The sequence below is a fragment of the Homarus americanus genome, unplaced genomic scaffold, assembly GCF_018991925.1.
Source record: "Homarus americanus isolate GMGI-L3 unplaced genomic scaffold, GMGI_Hamer_2.0 scaffold21914, whole genome shotgun sequence".
NCBI lineage: Eukaryota > Metazoa > Arthropoda > Malacostraca > Decapoda > Nephropidae > Homarus > Homarus americanus.
Window position 1 is genome coordinate 258094 of NW_024719665.1, and position 26808 is coordinate 284901.

Below are 26808 nucleotides of genomic sequence, written 5' to 3' on the forward strand. Positions count from 1 at the left end.
GTGCGCCTGGGTGGAGCTCGCCAGCAACTTACCTTGTTTAAGTATCGACCCGCAAATCTTCCTGTCGACTAATTCACAGTTGATTAACAGTGTCGACCAGAACCTGTTGATTTGTTCGTGACAAGTGACAGCAAGCAACACCAGCAACACACAAACACAGCACAGGATTAACAAAATCTCCCGTCGCTGTTCAAGACGCACTAGAAAAAGTCTGGGCTGTTGAAGTTTGCTCGTAGGCAAGATATCGGGAAATATTGTGTAACTCAGTTTTATCTTGTGAACGGTAACGTCAGCGATTTTGATAACAAAATACAGTATATAAATAAGAGATAAAAACCTGTCGTCCTGTAGTAAGTTTTCAGTGAAGTGTTTAGAGTAAAGCTTGACGTGTGCAGCTGTTATTTTTTACTCGCATCACTCGCGTGAAATATAAGAGTACAGCGTCAGTTATTACCGAGATTCAACACCAAAGGTCTTTAAGCGCGCGACAAGGTTAGCAACTACACTTCTAACAGTATAAAAAATATTGAAGATAAAACACTCTTCAGGGTCCGTCAGCCACCTTTGGATATTATACAAATCTGCTACAGTTGTCATTAACATTAATTGACGTCAGTGTAATTACTTCAGAACTCCATCTGTTATCTTTTCTATACGTTTATAATCGCTGTAAACACTACGAGCATTTATAATGTTGTGGTGCCAGTGTTAATTTTGTTGGACATAAGAATTAATGTTGAATAGATAAGAGAGTTAAGAATACTGTACCATTCTCTGATGTGTCAATGATAAATATAATCTGGGCGACCCTTATCATAGAATGACGTGCATGGCCTTGTTCAGAAATATTCGGAAAACTATAAGCACAGTTCTGTGTACGCTGTATCACTCAATGCAGTTTGCCGAGTTAATGCAAGGATTCTGGCACTTGAAGCCCTTTGGTTTATGTCAAACGTGTCACGAATACGACCACCCACTTGTTGTACCGGCCACCCGCGTGTAACATTTCTAAAGTCATTACCAAAGAAATCTAAAACAATATAGATCAACGAAACCTTTAAAAGACAATCATCACGCGTAAGAAAAGTTTTAGATATTTTGAAGACATTTTAACATTTAATAAAGGTAGGATACTGAAATACAAAATCTTATAATCCATTAGGTGTAGGGACGGAGGCGGGAAGCAGGTGACAATACCAACCATTATACTGTAGTTAGGGTTGCAACAAGATTTATACAAAACCAAAATTATACTCAAATCGTTTCATTGGGATACATGCCAGCTACAGTACCTACAGTATATTCCAAACTGGTCTGATCTTAGTCTAAAACTACAAAACGGAGAATTTCGCCTTCCCGGAGAGCAGGGTTTCCTCACTGCCGACAACCGCCACTACAAATGAGTATCAATCTGTGACTCGATCCCAACAGATTATGTACACGAAACTGCGTCTAGGGTACAGATACCTATGGGAGTACATTGGCAACCCTAAGCCTGGCCGCACTGGTCAACCCGACTCTCACACCCTCTCTCACTACACCCTCACTTGTCCTATGACCTCCTCCTACAGGTACCCAGCCGTTACCAATATCCCTCCTCCTAGAGACAGGCCTGGCATTGGGGTCCTGCCACTTTTTGCCATAAGATAAATAAATTGTACAGGGAATTTTTCCCCCACACACTCATTATTCTGTCACTTTATGTAACTTGCTGACAAAACCCATGACTCTTCAGGCTTTACGGCCCTAATGCATGAGTCAAGGAGGCAAACATAAACTCAACATGCTTCCCTGTTGGGTGCTGTAAACGTTGTTACGAGTTGGGGATTTAGAATATAGTTAAAAGTCTACCCAGATCCCAACAGGCAACAACAACAAAAAAACAAAGACAATCGGACTATAAAAGGGTAGACAAAGGATGCGAGTTTTTGTTGTGTATAATAAAGTACCATAAATTCCTTAACAAAATATTCAGCGTTCTATAATTTACCCTTAACCATACTTAACCTAAACATTAACAGTATATACATATTTATACAACATAAACCATTTTGAAGCAAGTGGACGTGGGGGAGGCAATATAAGGATACAAATACTTAAGTGCGGAGCTGAGATGGCTGACGAGTAAGGCTGAGTATTGTAGAAGACGGTAGGTAGTCACTGTGTCGTAGGTTTCCAGGATAGGTGATCCTGTGGTCACTTGAACTGAACTCTCCTCGAACTCGAGCTGACAAAGAAGACTTGGAGGAAGTGACGCAACAACCAGGATATGGAGAAGGGAAACCCCGGAGTGGTAACTAAGACGAGTCATACTCGTGTCTCGTCCCTAGATGGCGTTGCTCGTGGTGCTGGGTAGGTAGATCAGGACAATTGGTGGAGGGGTTCGTAACAACGTTTTTGCGCTTCACCTTGCACAGGATGCAAGTGGATGCCCAATAAACTAGCCCCCTCGTGGGGCAAATTACAAATTACTCGTGCCTGTTGTTTGCCTAAATTTTTTTTTCACTTCAATTTATTTTCAATTTCAACCTCGGTTTCTGTCATCACTATGGACTGTCCCAGCTAAGGGCACAGTACTACACTCAGATCATCCTTTGGACGGTCAGTCACAGCCATGGACGGACACGCCTCATTAAAATTTTCAGAAGTAAATCTTGGCATATGGCAGTGGTTTTATGGTTGTGTCCCAACAGCCTATAGCTCCAGTTGTGTAGGTTTAATATTTCAATATGCGATTGCGAATGACATTAAAAAATCGTAAATTGATTTACACATTCACATCACCAAGCCGATCTAGGTGTCTTATACTGTCCACTTCCTGCCACTCAACAACGAAGGCCCTAATAAAAAGTGCCAACACGCTTTGTTACAAAGACGCAACACGACCCGACCCGCACGACCCACATTTTGGAGAAAAGGCAATTGATGCTAGTAGCTTCTTGTCTTCCAGACAGTGCTGAGGAGATCAAATCTTCAATCTTCAGAGTTCAAATTGAACAAAAGACTGTAATGCTCAAAGACACAGTAAATGTACATACATTGAAGGGAGCAAGGTATATATAATTATTTTTTTTCCTGCGACGTTTCCTACCTGCACCCATACCTGAAACCAAAGCGGACGCTTGCCCCACAAGGGGTCACAGCTTAAGGTTGAAGAAGCCACAAGTCCAGAAAACTGTAAGGGCCAACTTTTTCGGGGTGAGAGTTGTGAACTCTTGGAACAATCTGCCAGAGAGTGTAGTGATGGCACCGAGTGTGAGCTCTTTCAAGACCAGACTTGACAAGCACTGGAGCAGGTTCAGATACAGTACTTGCCAACAGTATGTAACAGAGACATGACCGATCGTCTAGGCGGCTAATGAGCCGTCCAGTGGTGAAGAGGATAAAAGTAAAGTAAGAGTTGCAATGTACACTCAGGAGCCAGTGCATGCCCAGTACATGCCAACAGTGTGTAATAGAGACGTGACCGACCGCCCAGCAGCTAATGAGCTGACCAGTGGCGAAGAGGTTACAGCAAGTCCTCGCTTAACGTCATGGTTACGTTCTTGAAAAGCACAACGTTGACAAAAACAATGTTAACGGAACCAATTTTCCCCATAAGAAATAGATAAATACGCTAGTTATGTTCCCCAGCCTCTCTTTGCCCCATAAAATACATTACATATACATAAATTCAATGGAATTTTTGTAAAAAATATATATTATACAACCAAAAAAGATAACTAAACTAAATCATTTTGTATTGTACTCACTGATGGGCAGAGGTGAAGCAAGTGTGTGGTGGGTAGTGGAGAGGAGGAGGGTGGCAAGCCATTGAGACCCGGAGGGGGGCTCCCCTTCCCGCTCTGACTGGGGTTCCCCCGCAGCTGCTGTTCGCTCCTCCTCCCTTGCAGGCTGTTGTAAAGATGTTACTTCTGCCTCCTGACGACGAAAAAAAAAGAATCCAGCGTTGACTGCTTAGTTCTCCTCTTCTTTTTTCCTTGTATATCTCAGTATAACACCGAAGAGTTTCCTCCATGTTGCGGAGAATCTTTGAGCTACGTTCTCTGTTCTCAGTGAAGATTTACATTGCTTGCTGGATCATGTCGAATGCTTCTGCCATCCTCTTGGTAGTCAGCATTCATTGTGGTTCTTCTTTGTCGTCAGAGTCTTCAAAGGCACTTTGTTCTGTTAGCAGTTGCAGATCTTCATTTGTTAGCTCTTCTGTATGGGATGCCAGGACTTGCTCAATATCCTCAGATTCCAACTCATGAAAGCCTACCTGTCTGGCCAAGCTGAGGATATCCCTATTCAAAGTTGGGACTAAGCCTGTGAATCCCATAAAGCTGTTCACGCACTCGGGCCATAATTTACACCACATACCATTCGGGCAACTTTTTGAAACTTCTTCCCATGCCTTGCCAAAGTTGTCGATTGCATGAAGAATGTTGAAGCCAAGCCAATATCCTTGGATCGTAGGCTTATTTTCTCCATCAGTAGCCTTGAGAAGCTGGCCCATGATACGCCGTAAATAATACGCCTCGAATGTGGCGATAGCGCCTTGGTCCATAGGTTGCACCAGTGCTGTCGTGTTGGGAGGCAGGAATACAACTCAGACACTGTCACGTAAATTGTCGAGACTGGGAGGATGAGCTGGAGCCTTGTCAATGACAAGAAGAATTTTAAAGTCTAGGTTCTCCTTGGCACAATAATCCTTCATTGCATGGACGGCGTACAAATTTAACCACTGGCTAAATTTGGCGCTGGTTATTCATGCCTTCTTATTTGCCTTGTAAATGACAGAAAGGTGATCTTTAGGGTAACCTTTCAGGGCACGTCGGTTGGCAGCGCGAGCAATTAACACGGGCCTATGCTTGAAGTCGCCAGCAGTGTTTGTGCCAAGCAACAGCGTCAAGCGGTCTTTTGCCGCTTTAAATCCTGGTGCTCATTTTTCTTCCTTTGAGATATAGGTTCTTTCGGGCATCCTCTTCCAAAAGAGACCGGTCTCATCCACATTGAAGACTTGCTTCGCTGAGTAGCCTCCTTCCTCAATAATGTTCTTGAACTCATGCGGGAATATCTAGGCAGAAACCATATCTGAACAAGTGGCTTCACCAATCATCTTAATATTGTGGAAGTTATAACAATGCTTAAAACATTGAAACCATCCTCGGCTGGCCGTAAAGTTCTCATCCTTTGATCCTTCACCCTCTATGGCATTTAAGTCATCAAACAAGGATTTTGCTTTATGCTGGGTAACCATAAGGCTCACAGGGGCATTGCATTGATTCTGGTCCTCTGTCCACATAGCCACCATCTTCTCCATCCTCTCAATCACAGAACTTCGAGCAAGATTTGTCTTTGTTGCACTCATAGAAGTATCACTTCCAGCACTAGCCTTAATCTTGTCTATGCTGGTCCGGATAGTACACACTGTTGTGGGGGTTAGACCTTGTGCTACACCAATGTCCACAGCACGTTCACCTTTCTCAAAACAGTTTAAAACCTTCATTTTCGTAGCAAGGCTAATGGTCTTGCCATCTTCACAATACTAGCATCACTAACACTTGATGGGCGCTTGGAAGCCATTTCGAATGGTTATAGTACAGTATTTACAGCAAAAACGCTGAAGTAAGCACGTACGCTGTGGAAGCCTAACAAAGACTGGGGACACTGTGACGCTCCGCAAGAGAGTGTAGCGCGCCAAGAGAGAGAGGGTGATGTGCCATACAAAGTAGTCTTGTGTTGGGTGACAACGTTATAACGAATCGATCGGGACGTTGTCGCAATCATGGGTATCTAAAGAGTAGCGACATTATGACGAAACAACATTGTCTGGGACAACGTTAAATGAGGACTTACTGTAAAAGTTAAAAGTAATTGTGGCTGATAAGGCTAAAGTTTCTGCTGCTGGAAGTGTTGAGAGAGCATTGTAGTCCATTCCTATTGATAGTTGCAGGGAGACAAGAACTGGCAAAGAAGGAGGCTAGTGGTGCAATGAGTTCCTGCTTTGGTACACACTCAGACTTCATGGTGTCCAAACCTAGAAAGATCATGCCAAAGATGACAATTGCAGGTATTCCTACTGTATTTCCTGATGACTAATTGTCTCGGGCATTGCTGAGGAGAATAATGAAGTTAAAAAACTGATAAAAAAAGGCTCCAAGTTATCCCTTATCTTCACAAAGATAAAAGGAGAAAGTAAACTCTCAATCTTGAAGAAGTCACCTGAAGTACGAAATTCCATAGAGAAATTTCAAGGATACGTTTATGTTGGACTGAACAGATGCAAAACTTTTGACAGGTTTTAGGTCAATTAATGCTACCACTGCCAAAAATTTGGATACCCCACTTCAGGTTGTTCCAGGAAGCCTGGTGCTTCAGTTTGTGCCTTCTGTGCAGACATTCATGAGTCTAGGACATGCTCAAATAAGACCTCACCCTGCTGTGGAAATTGTTCCACTCCTGTAGTACCACCAGAGTCAGTCAGTCATTTTCCATAAAGTAAAGATTGCCCTATATAGACTTCTCAATAAAAAATAAAATAAAATGAAAACACTGACTTCTTCAAAAAAGCATAGTGCTCCCCTTGAACTTATTAAAAATAGGTCTGCTTAATACCCATGTGATCCAAAATAGAATTTGTCACATTAATGAGTTCCTGAGGGAGTTCAGCTTGGATATCCTCTGTGTACCTGAAATGTGGTTGTATGAATCAGACATCAACATTATTCTTTTGTTCATGTTCCCACACCTGCCGTAGGAGCTCTGGGTGGCCCTGATCTATTGTGGTCCTGCTCAACATAAGAATGATTACTAGTTACCTTTTTTCCTTTGAATTTATGGAGGCATTAATAAATCTTCATTGCCCAGTTATTAGAATTGATGTTGTGTATCGTCCTGGTCACCCAGGTACAGATAGGGAGTTCCTGGATCAATTTGGTTTATTTATTAAGACTTTTTCAGGGAAGAATGGGCGACGGTTGTTCTGTAATGACCTTTTTCTTCCGAGTTCTTTTTAATTCTCATTCTCAAAAATTTTGCCAATATGTGTGTTGTCCAGCACATCTTGTTGGACACACTAGACCTAGTTTTGTCTCCTACTGTGATCATGTATTAGATGTTGACCTGATCAATCCAGCAGTCTCTGGCTATGCTTTGGTACTTTTGTTTTAATATCCCAAGACCCTCTTACAGGAACTATAGAAACATTGACCAGACCAAGATTAATCAGGAAGTCCTCTGATGAGAAGGCCTAAATTACATAATAATGTCTTCCAATCCATTTCCGACTGTTATTGTCCAGAGGTCACGAAGAAAATTTCAGTACTGTATATAAGTTCTCTTCATAGGGATCATAGAAGTGCAGGCGGTGAATAGACCATTCTTGATCAGAGTACTGCATATGACTGTGTAGTAGGGCTGGTGTTTGTTCAGTGAAGGCATGGAAAGTTGAATACAACAGAAGTCAAGTCGCTTCTTGTGGCAGTGATCAGAAAAAATGTATGCAGTTTTGAATGGGCTGTTGGGCTAAAGGTCTGGAACTACTGTGCCTCAGATTTTTCCTTATTTTTTTTTATGACAAAGATATCACATGCCTGTATAAGAAATTACCCTGATTGTGTTTCTTTAATTGAATAATTTTCAGTTAAATTTTAATTGAGTTATGCCATAAATCTCACTTTCATCATTTTGTCCTGATGGGATGAACAACATTCTGCACTATATCATGAATTCAAAGAAAACTTTTTGTCGTCTTGATTCTGTAAATTTATCGAAGGTACCACTCACTTATGAACATGTTCCAGACTTTATTTGTATAATCATAAATAAATGTTTTGCAGAGGGCAATTTTGTGCAATCTGAGAAACAGGGTTTATTATGTCCACTTTTTAAGAAACCTGGTCTTGATATTGAAAATATGTCAATGAATCATCCAGTCTCCAATCTTTCATTCTTATCAAAGATCATAGAGCGTACTATCCTGGATCAGTTACTTCTCTCTGTTGAAAGAAATGGAGTGATCCCTCTGGTCCAGTCAGCCTATAGGAAGTGTTATTCAACATATACTGCCTTGAATAAAATTCATAATGATTTAGTAATATATGCTTGCACAGGAAGTCCTCCCTCCTGGTCTTGCTGGATCTCTCTGTAGCTTTTCACACGGTTGATCATCTTCTGTTGCTTCAGGATCTTTGGTCGTTTGGTGTCTGTGAGAATGTACTCTCACTGCTTAAGTCAGAATGATCCCAACATGTGATGGTTGGTGGGACCATTTCAGACCCGCTCCCTTTGCAGTTTGGAGTCCTACAGGGATCAGTTTTGGGACTTCTTCTTTTTACAGTCCACACCAGTAGTCTTGCATCTCTGCTGGATGCTCATTGTGTTGCCTACCATTTCTCTGTCGATGGCACACAGTTGTATGTGGAAATAAGAAATGTTGAGGATATTGAGATAATGAAATCCTTGATGTCTGATACTGTATTAAGATTTGGATGGCTAGGGGAAAACTTAAGCTGAATGGCGGCAACACCGAGATTATCGTCATCAAAGGAAATAGGAAGGGAGACGGCACAGATGATTTTGGCTCTTTTAAACTTTGGGGAAGTACAACTCAGTCCTGTCGATTCTCTTCACAATCTTGGAGTGTACTTTGACTCAAAACTGAATTTTAAACAGCATATAAATTCAGAAGTTAGGAATTGTAACTTTCATATTCTTAATCTACTATATGCTGTTAAACAGTTTTAGGTTAGACAGTGTCTTGTGACACTATTACATTCACTTATTTTGTCTCAAGTTGACTATTGTAACTCTTCATGAGTCTACCTGCCTAATTATCTACTGAAGAAAGTTCAAACAGTGTTGAACAGGGTTGCCAGACTTATTTTTGCTCTCCCACTACCCCATTCTTGATTGAATTACATTGGCTTCCAATAAAAGCTGGGATAAAGTTCAAACTCTGTCTAATGACTTTTAAGACACTAATGTTTGGTGAGCCTAAGTATTTGGCCAACCTACTAATTCCTCTAACAACACATTCTGGAATGATTTTGCATGGTAGTGATGATCGAGGAGCCTGGTGTGGTACGGGAATGTTTTTTGCTGCCTGATCCTTTTCCTATACAGCACCCAGAGTGTACATCAGTTACCTGCATCCATGAAGCAGCTGACTTCTGTGGAGGCCTTTAAGAAACAACCTAAGACCTTTCTTTTTTGAAAGCTTATGATCCTGAACTAGATACAGTGATGGAGTACAGGGCTTAGGAAGTGTTAAAACTTAAAGAGTACAGTACAGTACTGTATATGAATGATACAAGTCATATGCACTAGTGAATTCTTTAGAAGAACTGGCACTTTTGAAAAACAAAAGACCAGCTATTATTATCACAATTATCAAATCCATCACATTGTCTCAGCCACACTTGCTTATCCCTGGCTCATGGCCTCAGTGGCCTTGCATCAGTTCTCTCCTTGTCCTCAACTAGTACTGGATGAGCAATTATTTGAATGAGAAAACTTTATGATGAACTGTTTAGAAGGAAACTTGTATCCTTGTTCTTTTGGGGTGCTATGTACACTAGCATAAGCATTTGAAACATTCACTATCACCTCCATGTTAATTTATGCTGACTTCAGATACTTAGCCACCAAGTGAAGGGTGGCGAGCTATAAATGAAGGATTGCTCCCTGAAATCCCAATTTATGGTTGAGTTGAGCTTATAACCCTTCCACCTCTAAAGGGCTGGTGTGGAAATCAGCCAGGAATAAACAAGGTTGAATCTTGGAAGACCTGTAAGGCCATCCCAGAGAATATGAGACATGCACAGTTTCTTACTTGACCTCTTCCCTCTATTGTATGAGAAGGAAAAACCTGGGCTTTTGTTACTTGTACTTTTGGGGAGTTTTACTTATTATTCAGATTCAAGTCCAGGTATTACTGCCAAGCTCTTCCAAGTCCTGGAAAAGCACACTTTCTGAAGTTGCTTAGGTGCAAGCTTGGCCCTGAAATTGGATGTCGGGATCAATCTTATTTTTCTTATTCTGGTTCATCATCTTTATCAGTCAGTGCAAAAGATAATTATTCCGATTGTTGATCCAGGGCAAGCTTGTTTATAGTTAGGGAAAGTCTGGATTCTTTAAAAATTTTCTATTAAACATTTTCAACAATGGAAAAAATATTTCACAAAGTTTTGAAGGGCAATTAACAATTTATTCAGATATTTTATACACATTAACAAAACCATTTCAGTCAACAAGTCATGAAATTTTTTATCCACAACATTTAGCTAAGGTTAACAAAATAGCATCATCTTAATAAAAAATGACCTGTTTTACTTAATTGTTTCTGAGACCATTTATCCTTAATTGTATATGCTATTAATGGAGGTATGACACAACATCAGAGTATGTTGTACAGAAAACAAAAATACAGCAGTCTGAACAGAGGATATGGTCGATTGGTAAAATGGGCCTGTCCTGCCTAATAGGACCAAACCTAACCTAACCATTAAAATTGGGGCTCAGTCCTAATGGGACCCAATCCTAACAGGTCCCAATCCTAATGGTTCATTTAGGTCAGAACCTATTGTATATGGGACCAATTTGACCTGCAACCAAGTTTACTTGAGATGACTAATGCCACCATTATGAAGGAAACATGTAGTATAAATAAAGAATATGGCGTACAGTACTTCATTGTGTATTCAGTGGCAGCTGAGAATTTACCCGTGCTATAAATACTTATTACTGTGTGTCTTGCTTTTAATATTTTGACCATGACAAACTCTCATTGTGTTACACTGGAAAATGTACAATATTGTGTCAGTCTCATCTATGGTGTTTTGTCTATTCAAAATAGGATGAAACATGCATAAATTTTCCTCAAATATTCCACCTGCTTAATCTCTCCACACCTTTAGTGCTTAAAATGACTACACATGGAATTATTTGCTGAAAACTCTGTACTGTTTAGTTATTATATAAATTAAATTAAACACCAATTGCTACTGATAAAAAGCAAATAAGTGAACAATAAAGGTGCTACCTAAGCAAGTACAGTACAAGAATATATTAAAATTGTAAATTTTGGGTATGGAAATGAGACGAAAGTAAACATTTTGACGTGAGGAAAACTAAACTTTTTTTTTACTCACTCTTGCGAGCCCTTTCCTGCTATGGCAGAGGCTGACCAGAATCAAGAGGAGCTTGGAAACTAATTATCAACGGGAAATTTAAATACTTTTTTTGCGAGGGACAGTACCAGATAGTACTGCAGTGTGTATGTATGTCAATTTTAAAGGATGAGTCGGAGATAACATTAGTCCCAAATGTTTAATAACCAATATCTAGTCTTCACCAATATTTTCTTTTCTTTCTGAGGGGTTCCATGTAGCGTAAGTGAAGGGTGACCTCATGCCCCTATACTATATGAGGATATCACCAGCCCCCCCCCCTCCCTCCCATTGTCTGAAATGGTTTTGGCACTCCCATGGTAAACACTGAGAAATTTATACGCTACTGATGGATAAACTATAATAATGAAAGTGAAACAAGTATATAAAACTATGAGGAAAAGGTTAAGATTAGCATTCATACATCGAAGAGACAGACCACAGATGATTGTATTTTGTAAGTTATCTCTACGTCTCACATTCTGCCACCAAACACGTATATTAATGTTAATTTAAATAGCTATGACACATCTCCCACTAATACTACTATGAAACACCACGGCACAATGACAAACTTAACTGTAGTGAGCAGGTATGACTTTAATGATTATGAACCCAGAACAAGACAACCTCATTTGGTAATATTTATTTTTACCAAACGTTTGGTTGCAAATATATAATGTGATGAAAACTTTAAAACATTGGCTGTACATTAATTATCACATGTGGTGTGAGCAGAGTTGATCTGTACACCACATGGTACACATTGTATTATTTTTAACATGAACGATTAACATGTATAGGGCAGTTGGCACAGGTACGTGAAGAATTATATAATTTCTACTGCGAGCGTAACTCCACATCGAAGTTAAATAATTCAGGGAAAGCAAAATTTTCATTGATTGCTACAACTGACTACAGAAACACTGAAAATAAAAAGTATTTACATTTTCAACATTTTATCATGGGATTAACACCAATAATAGTTGAGAGGATTCACAGTACTGTGAATGTCAACTTTGGAAATGAAACACATTAAAAGATGGAAACTTGTATTAATTTATATTAAATATTAGCTTCGGTCCTTTAATAAAGGGTTCAGTTTCCACCTGTAAGAGGTTACTTTAAGACATGCTCAGCCAAGCATTTTGGAAGGGAAATAAATAATAAACTGGGTACCACAAGTGGCAAAGAATAAAATACAGATGAAATGATTCATTTGAGAACTGGGAGAACTCAAAGAGCATCTTTGAGAGATGTCAAACAGACGTTATAAAGTAATGAAGCAGAAGAACACACACTTAACATACAGTATTTAGTATCACACACAATGATGGAATGTGCAAACCTGTACGCACACAAATTATCAAGTAATATGTGTAATGTGTTATACAGTATTCCTATTTCTACTTTTTTTTAAGGAACACACTTTACTTTTGTTGCAGTGAGCCAACTAAGTACTGTATAATAAAATAAACAAAATGATCTTTGATGATGGTTAGTATGATAAGATGTGAAGAACAAAACATTTTGGTGTAACGTGAGTATGGCGGTAAAGATAACAATGAGGTGCGTTTTGCTGGTGTTTGTGAGGCATACTGTATGGAAAATGACATTTTGATGATATAACAGTTTCAGCTGCAACAAATGATTGATTTTTTTACAGATACGTATTACTGTATTGTGAACATTACAAAAAAGCTTAACATTCTTTATGCTGTTTTTCACAATTTATATGGGGGCAACCGCCAGGTGAGAATAATTGGGTTAGTTCAAGGCTTTAAGATTGGGCTGCTAAGCACACCCTGCTGACCATAGTTAGCCTGGAGAAAGAACCTATCTCTCATGGGTTGTGCTACCAACTGAGCCATGGTGCCCATAAACTTTTTATAGTGATATGTTTTACAATATGAAAACAGCTGAAATACCAAAAGCAGTGCAATTCAGGCCTAAAATGGTGAAGAATATGGTAGGTAAAAATTAAAGATAGCAAGGCCACTGTGGTACCCTATTCAGGGACTGACCAAAGGTGGCCTAGCCTTAATCTGCCCCAATCTAACAATTAGAAGTGAAACCAAGACCTAATTGGCCACATTCCTAATGGTTTGGTCAGGTTAGCTTGGGACCTATTAGGACTGGACCTCATTTGACCAGCAACCCCTTATACATAAATCCTCAGTTAAATCAAACTAGTAAAAAATAGACTATCTCAGATGAGGAAAAACTCAAAATTACCAACAATAACATTTGACTGGGAAAATAAATATATATATATATATATATATATATATATATATATATATATATATATATATATATATATATATATATATATATATATATATATATATATATATATATATATATATATATATATATATATATATATATATATTTTACAAGGTATAGAAATGCACAACGTTGTACAATAATTTCCACCACTTTTGGTTATGGTATGACGATGACAGAGTTTATAACAAGAAGGAAATGTACAATAAATAATTCTCAATTATGGGTATGTATAACAATGATAGAACTGTATACCCCCTGTATACTGTACTGGTACAAAGAAATTTACTCAATTAATAAAATTAAAAATTTTGGCCTTATTGTAACTAACTCAGAGTTTTAAGACAGAATATTGCAATTCTAAAATCATATTCACGAGTTTTACCCGAAGTACAACACTAGTTGGCACTTTGAGAAAAAAATGAATGTTGTACAGTATTAAAATAATTTTCATAAACTTTGACTCATGTATGACAGACACATGAGCAGCAAGTCAACATACAAAACAGTGTATCTAGCTAGAGTCAATAAAGGTTAGTAAAAGGCAACAATACAGCAGTCAACATGAAAGGTTCATACACTTAATATATTTAAGTGTCTTAAAATTATATCTATATAAAAAGTAATGTTATATTTTGAGAAAGAAGCCATAAATCTTTATGAAAGAATAATAAACAAATGCTATTCTACATTGGCACCTTTTTTATGTACCCACAAATGGCACAGAAAATATGTTCATATTTGGTTAGAATTCCAATTTAAAATAGCTTGCCATTCCTTAAGAAAAAAAAATGATGGATATACTTATATAAATAATTTAGTTACAATGAAAATATACCAATCTGGAAAGATGTTTTAAACCACCATTTGTATTATTCCATTACGATTATCTCATATTTATATATACATGTACAGGGTGTCGTTACTTATGCCAAAGGAGCGTTTTATTTCTTGAAAATGTGACAAAATGAAATGATCATAACCCCATTAAAATTATTTGAAATAGCAGGGTTTGGTTCGAGGGATTTTTCAAGACAAATTCATTCAAAATACCAAACTGATGGGTTTCCTTGTGTTCTCTGGGGTAGGCACAGCACTATCACTTCTTGGAATAGTTTGTAATATGTGTGGAGAAATGATAAATGGAATATATCCAGAAACTGCAGTGCTCAAACACTCGCTGCTGAGCATAAAGTAAACAACTTCCATGCCCATCCAGAGTGAGGGGGTAAATGTTGTGTGCCTCCCAAGTGGTCCCGCATTTCCCATCACAAACTACTGTACTCTGTAGATGTATTCTTGCAGACGACGGCATGACTTTATACGGATACAGGATCTAATTAATCAGTAACACTACAAGTATAATGAATCACAAAAGGAAACAAATTTATATGGGGACACCCTGTATATATATATAAATATAGTATATATATACTGTATATATTTACATTCTAAAAACTCTGTTTTATTAAGTTACAAAAGTAAACATTTACATATAAATTTATATAAATTCTAAACAATGTGTTTTGAAATTCATAATACTGATGACATGGTTATTTACGATTGTCAACATCCCAAAGCATATTTGTCAAAAATACATCATTTCTGAATTATAATGAATAGTTTCCAAGATTCACTTCCATTTATAGTCCAGAATATCCAGGGTACCAGAGCTCGTCACTTATAGCCTTCTTAACATTACAAAACAACAGACAGCACTGTATATCAAACAAAAGAAAAATGCCACTGTCGGATATCCACGATGGTGAAGGTTGTCAAGTCTTGGTTAATGCCAGCACTGACATAGCACTGCTCATAATTTCTTTACCTACATCGGCCTTCTTATTTAGTTTTAAAGTGGGACGGTAGAAAGGGATTATAGAGGCAGGGGGGTGCAGGATTCTTTACCTCGCAGGGATGCGGGCGGTACAACTGTAATTACTGTACAGTACCAAGTTTTATGAGGTCGGCAAGTTGCCATTCTTTTACTAGATAGATATTCAAGGAGTATAAACTTAGTAGCTGTTTTTTACATTGGCCTGGTTCAATTCCTCATGAACCTGGTGGCCTCCAGGAAGCTAGTGACGTTCAGGTTGATTCTCTTGTAGTTTGAGGTTTTAGTGAAGAACTGTCTGCCCAGCCCAAGGTTCTCATTCTCTTCAGTGACAGATACAATGACTTTAAACTTTAAAACATTAAATAACTGGAAACTTAATGGCTCAGCTTGAAAATTAGATGGTAATTTAGCTGCCAGTCACTTCAAAATGAGAAGGCTGCATATGATGGTTAGTGTCCACCTCAAATTATTTTCTCCTTCTGTATCCAGGATGTCCTCACTTGCCTTTAATGAACCTACAGCTCCTTAAAGACCCCAACTTTAAATTTAGTTTTACACTTGCATCTACCCTGGCCTCTCTTAACTTGAGTATTTCTTGTTACATATGACTTATCATTACGTACAATAATGGCAAACTTTAAACACCTAATGTTATAAAAAATATATGTGGTAGCTATCAGTTTATAATTTGGAAATTTTCCTTTCATATTTTTTAAGGAATATAAATGGAACTACTCAATTTTCTAAAAACATTACAATGGATGATAAGAATTAGTCTTTTTAATTTGCATTAATATCAGTCATTTCAAGACATTTATTACCTGTATCTAGGCTAGTTTTTCATTTAATGAATTCCAGTAAGTGAAACCAGAGCACACATCAAACACTGCATAAGACTAATGCCCTAAAAATTTTGGTTAAAATCCTGAAGTAGTCTTGTCAATTAAAAGTTTCCTCTATGTTAACTTATAACTCATCATCTCTGCTCTATTCACATAACACCTGTGCTGCTTAACAACACAACTTTCCTCCCTCCTGATCCCCAAGTCTCCAATAAGAAAGGTAAAACTTTTGTGTTACCTTTAGTAACTTCTACTGCAGCATTTTTAACTATCTCATCCTGTCAAATCCAAGTTCCACATCTATGCCTGGTCTGTTATCCCCAGCGCTCTCCATTCTCTTAATTCTGTAGTCCTCCTAAATGTTCTGGACCTGGATATCCATAAAATAAAAAAATATTCATAACACAATAACTGCTGCTATGCACATCTTCATTTTCACCAGAATTTCCTAAAACTGGCCCAGGTCACAAAACACTGCTGGGGTAGCATTATGGCAGTACAGTATAGTACTTAGTCAGCAAAAATAAGAGCAAACACTACATCTGTCTTTACAACTTGTGTGTGGACACAATTACAACCTGGTAACACAACAGATCCGAGTCATTCAGAACAATGATTCATAAACCTTTTTCCAAGTTACCTTCAGATCCATCTCCCTTTAAAAATTTTCCCTGATCTAATCTGTGTACAGTGACTGACTGACACACAAGGAAACACTCACTACGACTAATAATAATACCCTGGTTCCCACTTGATGGGAAAAGGGTAAAATGCTTTCTTTACATATTATATTGCATGCCTTCCTTACATGGCAAGCTCTGACATACCCAGTATGACCCCAAAAAAAATTTGAACACATTTATCCTGTGGCAAAAACACCTTCCTATAAATCAGTTTCTTAGTTTTAGATATCACATATCATGGCACAGGTATGGCAACCCCTTGTACATTCAGGTCTCAAGATCCTGCCAGGTTGAACATGTATATTAAGAGCTAGCTAACTCTAGACAATCTGGCAAAAAAAAAAAAATAAAAAAAAATACGAGTTTGGTACATCAGTTTTCCCTTGTTTACTTACACCAGTATATCAAAACAAAAAAGCATGAGAAATGCATGGTCAATACACCACAAATATTTTTGGGTCTTGTATCCAAGAAATTCTTAGCCCTTAGAGTACTGTAATTTAAAAAAATAAAATAAAATAAATAAATAAATAATAATAATAATTAAATCATGCAACTAAGGTACACCCCCATGGCCGAAATATATATATTTTTAAGTTAATTAAGTAATGTATATTAAACCTCTTAAAAAAGTATAAAAGGAATTGGAATAAGGCAGCAGACCTGGACCAACAACATCTATGTTCCTTTATGTGTTTCTGGATGAATACACATGTGATGCTGGTTCACGGCAAGGATCAACATGTGGTGAACTCATCCTTTAATGCCTTACTCACACCCATGTAAGTGTTGCAACAACTACATTGAGGGTCTACTGAACAACACATTTTATTTTACAGATTAAAATTGAGTAGAAAAAAGGCTAAGTTTCTGGCGAGTCGAGATAAAATGTGTGAATGGTTTAGACAGTACAGTACAGTACAGTACAGTACAGTACAGTACAGTACAGTACACAGAACAGTACAGTACACAGTACAGTACAGTATGAGTAAATGATTTATCGGTAATTATGTGGTGTTACAGCATACCCTGACCTCAAACAATATACTGTACTGTACTGGGTGTCGGCCTTCACCAAAAGAAGACTGCTGGCCCACATACAGTATTATACAGAATAATCTATACTGGACTGTAATATTTCTTCTGTATACAGTATATAAAGACTATGTATGTGTTCCTGGTATTCAATGCAACACATAAATCTGGAAACATTTACTCTTTCTGGAATTAAATTATTAAAAAAATCATGGGCATGATTACATGAACACCTAATCAATTGAGGATTACCTTGTTCAATATTCATTCACTTAAAGCTCAGTCAATTATCCAGTTTCAGCAATAAATTACTTCCCTTTTGTTAATGAACACAAGTTTGAAGTCAGTACCTCAGGTGAGGCTTCAGTGATATGATGAGGAGGTTAATGTAAACAAGTTTGAAGTCAGAACCCCAAAAGAGGCTGCAATATGACAGGAGAGATTAATGAAAACAAGTTTGAAGTAAGAACTTGAGACGAGACTTGAGTAATACGCCGAGGATGATTGGTCCTACACTATACAGTTGTTTCCCTGAACACATGACCGTGGGAGTCAGGAGGGGCAGCGGCAGAAGCCAAGTAGTGAGTGGACACAATACCCTGTGGACCACACCTCAATGTTGTAGCAGACTGGTCACTTTCTTCCTCCACATTTTCTGTTTCCTGGTTAGGCAGTTCAGTCATCTCTCCCGGCTCCCGGAGCTGCCACACAGGTTCATCCACGGGGGTGCCATCATCTGTGGGGCAAGGTAACCAATGCAACCATACAACCAAGATGAAGTACATCTACCAGAGCAGATTATCAATGAAACAGTTTTTCTGTTTAGTTTAATAACCTGTGAGATACATCATACTATTTAACAGGAGGTTGATGGAGAGGTTCCTTTAGAAACTCAGGTTCCTGAACTATGCAGCACACAAAGCCAGTCTTCACTATATGGCATGTGATTCTACCAGTACAGTACAGGTGTTTTTTATATATATATATATATATATATATATATATATATATATATATATATATATATATATATATATATATATATATATATATATATATATATATATATATATATATATATATATATATATATATATATATATATATATATATATATATATATATATATATATACACACACACACACACACACACACACACACACACACACACACACAGTTGTACCCCGCTTAACGCGGTTTCACTTAACGCGATTTCTCATATACGCGGTGCCTCGCCAGAACCGAACTTTCACTTAACGCGGTTCATCTACTCAAATACGCGGGAAGCGTCGCGGGCACGATGCGCACAAGGTCGCCCAGTCATCAAAACATTACCGAGTTCTTCACCCGCCACCCACCACAGCCGGCCCAAATCAGTGATAGTGATAATTATAGTGAGGATATGGACTTATATGGACTTTGAGGGGTTTGACAAAGAGGCCCTGCAAGCCTCTGTGGTGGATAGTGATACAAGTGATACAGGTGAGGGCCAATAATCTGCCCTCTGCCTCGGAACCAACCCCATCCCGTGTGCCCAGCCATCTTTTCTACTAATGTAAGTGTTAAAAAACCTAATATTATTGATATTTCTCTTAATTGTGTGTGCATACCATCATAAAGTTAAGATAATATTTTTACTACAACATAGTTGTGTGTAGTCAAAAAGTGGAGTTTTGAAGTCGGGCCAGTCTCTATTGGAATTAATCCCATATGTTCTGTTGTTCACTTAAGCGGTTTCATAACGTGGTACCCTGTGGGTTCAATTGACGCGTTAAGCGGGAACAACTGTATATCTTTATATATATATATATATATATATATATATATATATATATATATATATATATATATATATATATATATATATATATATATATATATATATATATATATATATATATATATATATATATATATATATATATATATATATATATATATATATATATATATATATATATATATGTGTGTGTGTGTGTGTGTGTGTGTATAATTATTTTCTATAATAATGTCTTATATATAACATTGTACAGTACTACCTTCCTATAAATATCTATTAACTTATATGAACAAAAATATAACCTCTACACCACAGAAACATTACTGTACCTGATAAAAGCCTTACATTAACATAAGTTTATACTATATAAATCCTATGTCTTTTCATATATTCTAGAATTGTTTATTGTCCTAAATAGTAATATTACCATTCCCAATTTGTCGTTAATAATCCCTACTACAGCCATTAACATAACTCTAATACCAAATATGCAGAAGGGTCATATATTTCAGCATCAAGTCTCCAAAACTATACATTGACTGTTTCTCACATTTAATATGAACCAAATACTGTACTCGCTCATCACCCATGACAAGTTACAGTTGACCAAGTTTCAAGTTAATTTTTTATACCATTTGTTACATACCAATTATACAAGATTCAAACTACAATAAAGACATAAAGAGACAACTCATATGAGTCTGGGTAAAAGATCTAGATATACAGTAGATGGGTTATTTACTCTAGTTGATGAGAAGAAGACCCAGTGTTAAGTGGAAGATTCTAATCTGGCAGATACAGTATTATGGAAATAATATCGAGTCAAAGACACACACACAAACACACATATGTGTGTCACCCACACAACCATGCATCTTCAAACAGGGTTTTAATTCAAATGGTTTATATTGTGCCTAAAACAAAATTTTCTTTTACAAGATAAAAGAGAACTATATTTGTTACTATTTCAGTGCTCAAGAGTGCTGTAGTTTGACAAGTTTGTTTAATAATTTACACAAAGTCATTCAAATCTTCTCTGGGTTTCCTACCTAAACAATAAGTGAAAACCCTGTTCAAGGCACCTCAGTAAAAATGATAAGCTGGATGAACCGATCATGTGAGAAGGACCAACAACACAAAAGAAGGTAGATATAAAGGTGCATAAGGGAACAGCATAAGAACAGGCCAAGAAAGACACAAATTATCACATGAACTGTCTGCTGAGTTTATGTATTTACAACAAACTACAGAAAGGCAGTAGTGTGCGTGTAGTCCTCGTTATCCGAGTCATCAATATCCGTGGTTTCGTATTTACGAGGCCAAATTATTGCTGAACTACAGTGGTCCCTCGGTTAACGAACGCCTCGGTTAACGAACGCCTCGGTTAACGAATTACCTTCCATAAGAATCTTCAATTCGGTTAACGAACAAAAATTCAATTAACGAAATCCTTACGAAAATCACGTTTTGTTGTGAGCATCAGCTGGTCAGCTGATGGCCCAGTCTGCCAATTCAGTAATCTGTTCTAAGTTTAAATTCGTTTCCAATGGAGTAAGTATCCTGTATCAATAAATTTGAGCTTTTTAATAATTTTGAATGTTTTATATTAAAATTATTAGTCATTTTAATATTTATTTAATATTGATACAGGGAACTAGTTAGCTGTGCACCCATCAGGTGCGTGGGTCGGTCACCAGGCATCAGTCTGGCTTTGTTTTCTGTGGAGAGAGCACCTATTTTGTTGGTGTCTTGAATATTTTTGCATTTTTCATTGAAATTGTTGGTCATTCTGAACTTTAGTTAATATATTGATAATATATAGCGCAGTGCAGTGTTGATTTAAAGAAAACAATCTTGAATTACACCTAGTGAACTTAAAATTTTATTGGTGAAATGAGGCATCAAGCATGGGTCCACTGAAAGTGATTTTTCCTCCATCCACTTCCTTCTCTTCTCCCTTCTCCTCCACCCCACTTCTAATTCCCATCATTATCATCATCAACCAGGAGCCTTGTACATACACACCTCAAAGTAAGTGTACCTTACTGCATTTTTTTTACTTTGTGTGTACTTTTCGGTGACCTGGTGTCATGATCGTGATGACGGCTAACCTGAAAACCTTAAGGATTCATATTACGCTCAAATGTCCACAAAACCTTCTGAGTCCCCCAGTGGAAACGTCCTCCGTTTTCTCTGTTTCCTTGATGACATCGAGAGGCCATCTTTGTCTGAAGGAAACTTTGAATATAATCCGCAGATTTCGTAGCAAGACGCTGTATGTTGGGACCTGTTGCCATCCAACCCTTTGTAATCAATTTAATTTTGCTTTTGATAGCTCAGTCAGAGCATTGTTAGTGAAGATAATAGTAGGGAATGAAACTGAGTTCATAGTCTCAGTTTCAACGTCAGAGTGTACAGTAAATTAATTCATCGGAATAGAAGTAGGTGGACTCCTGGTCTGTTTTGAGTGAGGGCCCCGCGGGCATTTCTACCGTTAGTGAGTGCCCGTCCCTTCATCCATACAGGTCCCTAACGCAGCCTAGGCCGTGTCTGTAGCGTGGATGTTGTATCCACTATGTCTGGGGAGATGTCCGAGGTCCAGTAGGATCAGTTACCTTCGTGAGACCCGACCGTCAGACACTTCAGATTACCTATGGGCCCCATAGCTGGCTTGTCTGACCCTAACGCTCGGCCGGCGAGGTGACCCCGGATCACCAAGCCACACACCACTACCAGCCCCCATCATTGGTGGATGAGTGTCTAACTCAGTAGGGCTATGGTGTGGTTGTGTTATTCCACTGGGATCTTCAGAGTTCGTTGGAAAGTACCCCATGGTGGCAGGACCCCCATGGCGGTTGCTTGAGTATCACTACTGACGACTGAGTGTTGTAGTGGCAGTTGCCCCTGGTCTTAATGGTGCTAAGTTACTATAAGAGTTTGTGTTATTGAGTATGTCCACCCAGTAGTGGTGTGAGTGTTATTGAGTATGTCCACCCAGTAGTGGTGTGAGTGTTATTGAGTATGTCCACCCAGTAGTGGTGTGAGTGTTATTGAGTATGTCCACCCAGTAGTGGTGTGAGTGTTATTGAGTATGTCCACCCAGTAGTGGTGTGAGTGTTATTGAGTATGTCCACCCAGTACTGGTGTGAGTGTTATTGAGTATGTCCACCCAGTAGTGGTGTGAGTGTTATTGAGTATGTCCACCCAGTAGGGGTGTGAGTGTTATTGAGTATGTCCACCCAGTAGTGGTGTGAGTGTTATTGAGTATGTCCACCCAGTAGTGGTGTGAGTGTGATTGAGTATGTCCACCCAGTACTGGTGTGAGTGTTATTGAGTATGTCCACCCAGTAGTGGTGTGAGTGTTATTGAGTATGTCCACCCAGTAGTGGTGTGAGTGTTATTGAGTATGTCCACCCAGTAGTGGTGTGAGTGTTATTGAGTATGTCCACCCAGTAGTGGTGTGAGTGTTATTGAGTATGTCCACCCAGTAGTGGTGTGAGTGTTATTGAGTATGTCCACCCAGTAGTGGTGTGAGTGTTATTGAGTATGTCCACCCAGTAGTGGTGTGAGTATGTTGAGCCTGAGGGCATAGTACCAGATTTCGTCTGTTGGTACATATATTCTTTCTCCTACCTCCATATTAATGTTTAAATAAATTTTGTATTTGTATATTGTGTCTATTATTTACCTACAGTATCTACCGTTATTTCTTCCCTATTACTTGATACTATCATTACATATACCCACGAGCCTCCTCTCGTCACGCTACCAATGGCTGTAAGTATTAAAGTAAAAAATTGTTATAAGAGGCACAGGCCCTTATACTGGAATCAATTACCCAATATCCCATTGAAACAATGGATTCGGTTAACGAACGACATTCTGGAACGAATTGCATTCGTTAACCGAGGGACCACTGTATAGGTAAAAAGTCCCCACACTCCTGAGGATTACAAAGAATAATATCCATAGAGCGTGGAAGTCTCAACTAAGAATGGTTCAAATTTCCCACTATACTGACACGCGACCCCCACCAAGCACTGTAAACAATGCCTATTCTCCTGCAGTTTTCTATTGTTGTTCGTGTGCATTCTTGGAAAATCGTTGCCTTTGTTTTAGCTACTAGTTTAAAGTGTAGGGCTAGTGCTAATCTAAGCGCCATTCCTAAAAGGAAGCGTAGCAGCTATGGACTAAACATGGAATTACCAGGTACATTACAGTGATATCTCCGTTAGCTGGAACGATTGGTGCAGAGCACTTCTGGGAACTAGAGATTTTCGGGTAACGAGACTACTCCCTCAAAGCCGAGAAAAAAATCCCTCGCCCTTGAAATTTTCCGGGTAGCGGAAAAATGTTCTCGGAAGTTCCAGAAATAGGCCATTACATCATCTCTCGAACCCGGAAAAATATTCCTCATTCCCGGAATTTTCCGGGCACCAAAATTTTTTTTCAAAGAATTTCTGGAAAATGCGCCCGATTTTCACCTCTCAAACCTGGAAAAAACTCCCCCATCCCTGGAAATTTCTGCGTATCGGGAAAATGTTCTTGGAATTTTCCGGAAAATCGTTCCCAAAGCCGAAATTTTCTGCAAAATTCCGGCTTTGTGAATGATTTTCCGAGAAAATTTCAATTCCGGCTGTCGAAGAGTACCGGGTTTGAGGGATTCCGGCTAACGGAGATATTACCGTAGATGTTATTAGTCGGAAGAAAAGTGGCTAGCGTGTGATGGACATTTCACATGCTCTTCAGATTCTGGAATATAAATGATAAAAGGTATACAGACAACCCTTCCGAGTGACATTTAGTATCCTATTAGCCTCGAATAATGAGGACCTCCTGTACTAAAAAAAGGCAGTTAAATAATTATATGAAAAAAAAAAGATTGAGATAATACACTTTCTTCCAACTCTCCCACACTTAAAGCACTTGTTCTACAGCACTGTTCTAAGGCCAGGGCAGGTCAGATGACTACTAAAAATTTAATACTAACAGGCATCTTACTTTAAGTCTTCATTTTAGTTATGTATCAGTTAAAATACTCTTAAGCAATAGCAAGGTTTGAAAGTGAAGCAAGTTATATTATACTGCACATTATACATACTATACAGTACTACTATAATACTAATGAATAAACAGAAGGTCCATTTATTACTACAGTACATATATGAAATCAAGTAAGCCACAAGTATTAAAAATGGAGAAGAAGGTGCAGTGAGGAGACTCGATGCTAATTCTAGTAACAGAAGGAAAAGCATAGAAAGAAAATAATTAGGAGAGGAGTCGTAGTTGAGAATGATACGAGTTGAAAGTAACAAGAGAAGACATACACACAAAGGATTGATAAGACCTGGAAGACCAACTACACAAAACATAAAAACAAACATTAATAATAAGATTTAAATTAAGAAGAAATGGAGGAATATTTAATCAAGTACTGTACTGCATTACACTATTGATTTTAGTTACTCTTTAACTTCTCGCTTACTACCTCCACAAAACAAGTTGTTCAAAGTGTTACTTGCTTCACAAAATGCAGCCTTTTCATTTTTTTTTTAAAGTAGGAGGTTAAAGAGGTAATCAATAAAGCAGGAAGTCTAGGGTCTCTACCTGAAGGAGGCACAAACCTAATTTTCATGACACTGGAAAACTTCAATCTTTAACTGAACGAAAGTGAACATCTTAGTTTTAAATATAAGCACTGTCACATTAATGATTTTCTTAAAGAACTGGGAAACCTGACAGTTCATTGTGAAAAGATGAAAATTTAGCCCCAGCTCCCAAAAATGAGAAGGCTGATATATGATAAAAAAACAAAACAAAACTTTGAAACTTACGGGGCACTACAGGAAGCACTATGGAGTCTAGGTTAAGACACAACACAACAGCACTGGCCAGGCGGGCGCTCAGACAAATCAGCATTGGGCTTGTGGCAAGGCTTTTGGCACTTTATATGGGGCTTTGGAGCGTTTACATCACTGGGATCTACGTCTGCAATGTCAAATGTGGGAGCTTGTGAAACTGTCTCTCCATCTTTGAGAGGACGTCCCACACTGGAGACACTGTCCTCACTGTAATGCACACTTAAACTTGATTCTGAATGAGTTAGGTGTTTAGCAGAGAGTTGGTCGCAACTATCGGCAAGAAGCAGGTTATTGAGAGAGTGCTGTTCTGTGCTCAGTTGTTTATGGACCATTCCCAGAGATTCCTTTGTACTATGGCATTCTCCCCTACTATCTGCACCTCCACTCTCGCCCATACTACAGGCGCCAACACTCTCTCCGGACTCCATATCCTGATACACCCCTGAGACCGGAGAAGGTGGTGGTTTGTCTCCACTATCACAGAGCTTTGGTGTAGAGGGTGGGCTAACTTCCTGGGGAGATTTCAGAGGTTCAGAGTAAAATTGTAGACTTGACACTTGTTTATCATGTTCACTATCTTGAGGCACAGGAATCTCTTCAAACCATTCTTCTGTGGAGGAACTATGATGGGAGAGTAACCTGGAGGAGGAAGCTCGGAGTCGGAGCCTTGCGGACGGCGGATATGTGTGATGCATACACCTTCCCGTGTCGAGCGAATGGGAAGAAGCTAAAGGCACATGGCAATGAGGTCTGGGTGGCACAAAGCTCGTGTTTGGTGCTGAGTTGACTCGCTTCAGTAGCTGTTCGTGGCCATTAACATCTGCCCCTCCCGCAGAAGTTCCCCCAAGTAATAATAGGTTGCGCAAAAGGTCTCCAGATTGCACCCCAACTTCAGTTCTCCTTTGAGGTCCTCTATTTGGGTAGCCACAATGACAATGATGGCTAATTTTTTCCTCACTAACACCAGCACTACACACACACTGAGGCACTAAACATGGCCCACGACTGCTGACACTACCTTGAGCAGGAGCCACATCTACCCTTACTGGGGTGACACATGCAGCAGCCGGGGTGATGGGGATGACCTGGCCTGGAAGGGAGGACAGGGTACTGGGGCACACAGAAGTGACTACAGGTCTTGGGCAAGGTGGGTAGGACTGACACAGGCACCAACCCGCCTGCATAAAACACTGAGCATCAGGTTCATGCACAAAGTTACGACATGGTGCGTGAGGAGAGCAACACGGCACTATACCTGCTCCCATGGGCACCTCCACACACAAACTCACGGGCTGCATAGGAGAAAAAAAAAAGTATTCAGTTAGA

The 26808-nt window shown here is 38.7% G+C and overlaps 3 protein-coding genes across 8 annotated transcripts in view; all 3 read right to left on the reverse strand.

The window, feature by feature from the left end:
• The window catches only part of LOC121860227, a 39746-nt gene extending 35622 nt beyond the window's left edge, over positions 1 to 4124 (reverse strand). Inside the window, exons 1-2 of the mRNA XM_042357315.1 lie at positions 4068 to 4124; positions 33 to 345 (exon numbers count right to left, since the gene is read on the reverse strand). Coding sequence (XP_042213249.1) covers positions 33 to 345; positions 4068 to 4124 — 370 coding nt within the window. The remainder of the gene's footprint in view (positions 1 to 32; positions 346 to 4067) is intronic.
• Positions 4125 to 5059: 935 nt separating this feature from the next.
• Positions 5060 to 5920, reverse strand: LOC121860228 (CENPB DNA-binding domain-containing protein 1-like). Its single transcript, XM_042357316.1, has 2 exons — positions 5842 to 5920; positions 5060 to 5412 (listed from the first exon to the last, which is right to left on the reverse strand). Exons 1-2 carry the CDS (start codon positions 5918 to 5920, stop codon positions 5060 to 5062), a joined length of 432 nt encoding a protein of 143 aa, XP_042213250.1.
• Positions 5921 to 10170: 4250 nt separating this feature from the next.
• Positions 10171 to 26808, reverse strand: part of LOC121860177 (inositol polyphosphate-5-phosphatase A-like) — a 65250-nt gene continuing 48612 nt past the window's right edge. The window contains exons 13-14 of one of the 6 annotated variants that reach the window (XM_042357235.1): positions 26738 to 26774; positions 10171 to 18575 (exon numbers count right to left, since the gene is read on the reverse strand). In XM_042357235.1, the coding sequence (XP_042213169.1) occupies positions 18355 to 18575; positions 26738 to 26774 (258 nt within the window). In that variant the 3' untranslated portion in view covers positions 10171 to 18354. Of the gene's footprint in view, positions 18576 to 25455; positions 26775 to 26808 lie in introns of all 6 variants that reach the window. The other 5 variants (XM_042357236.1, XM_042357234.1, XM_042357239.1 and 2 more) reach the window with 5 other exon arrangements.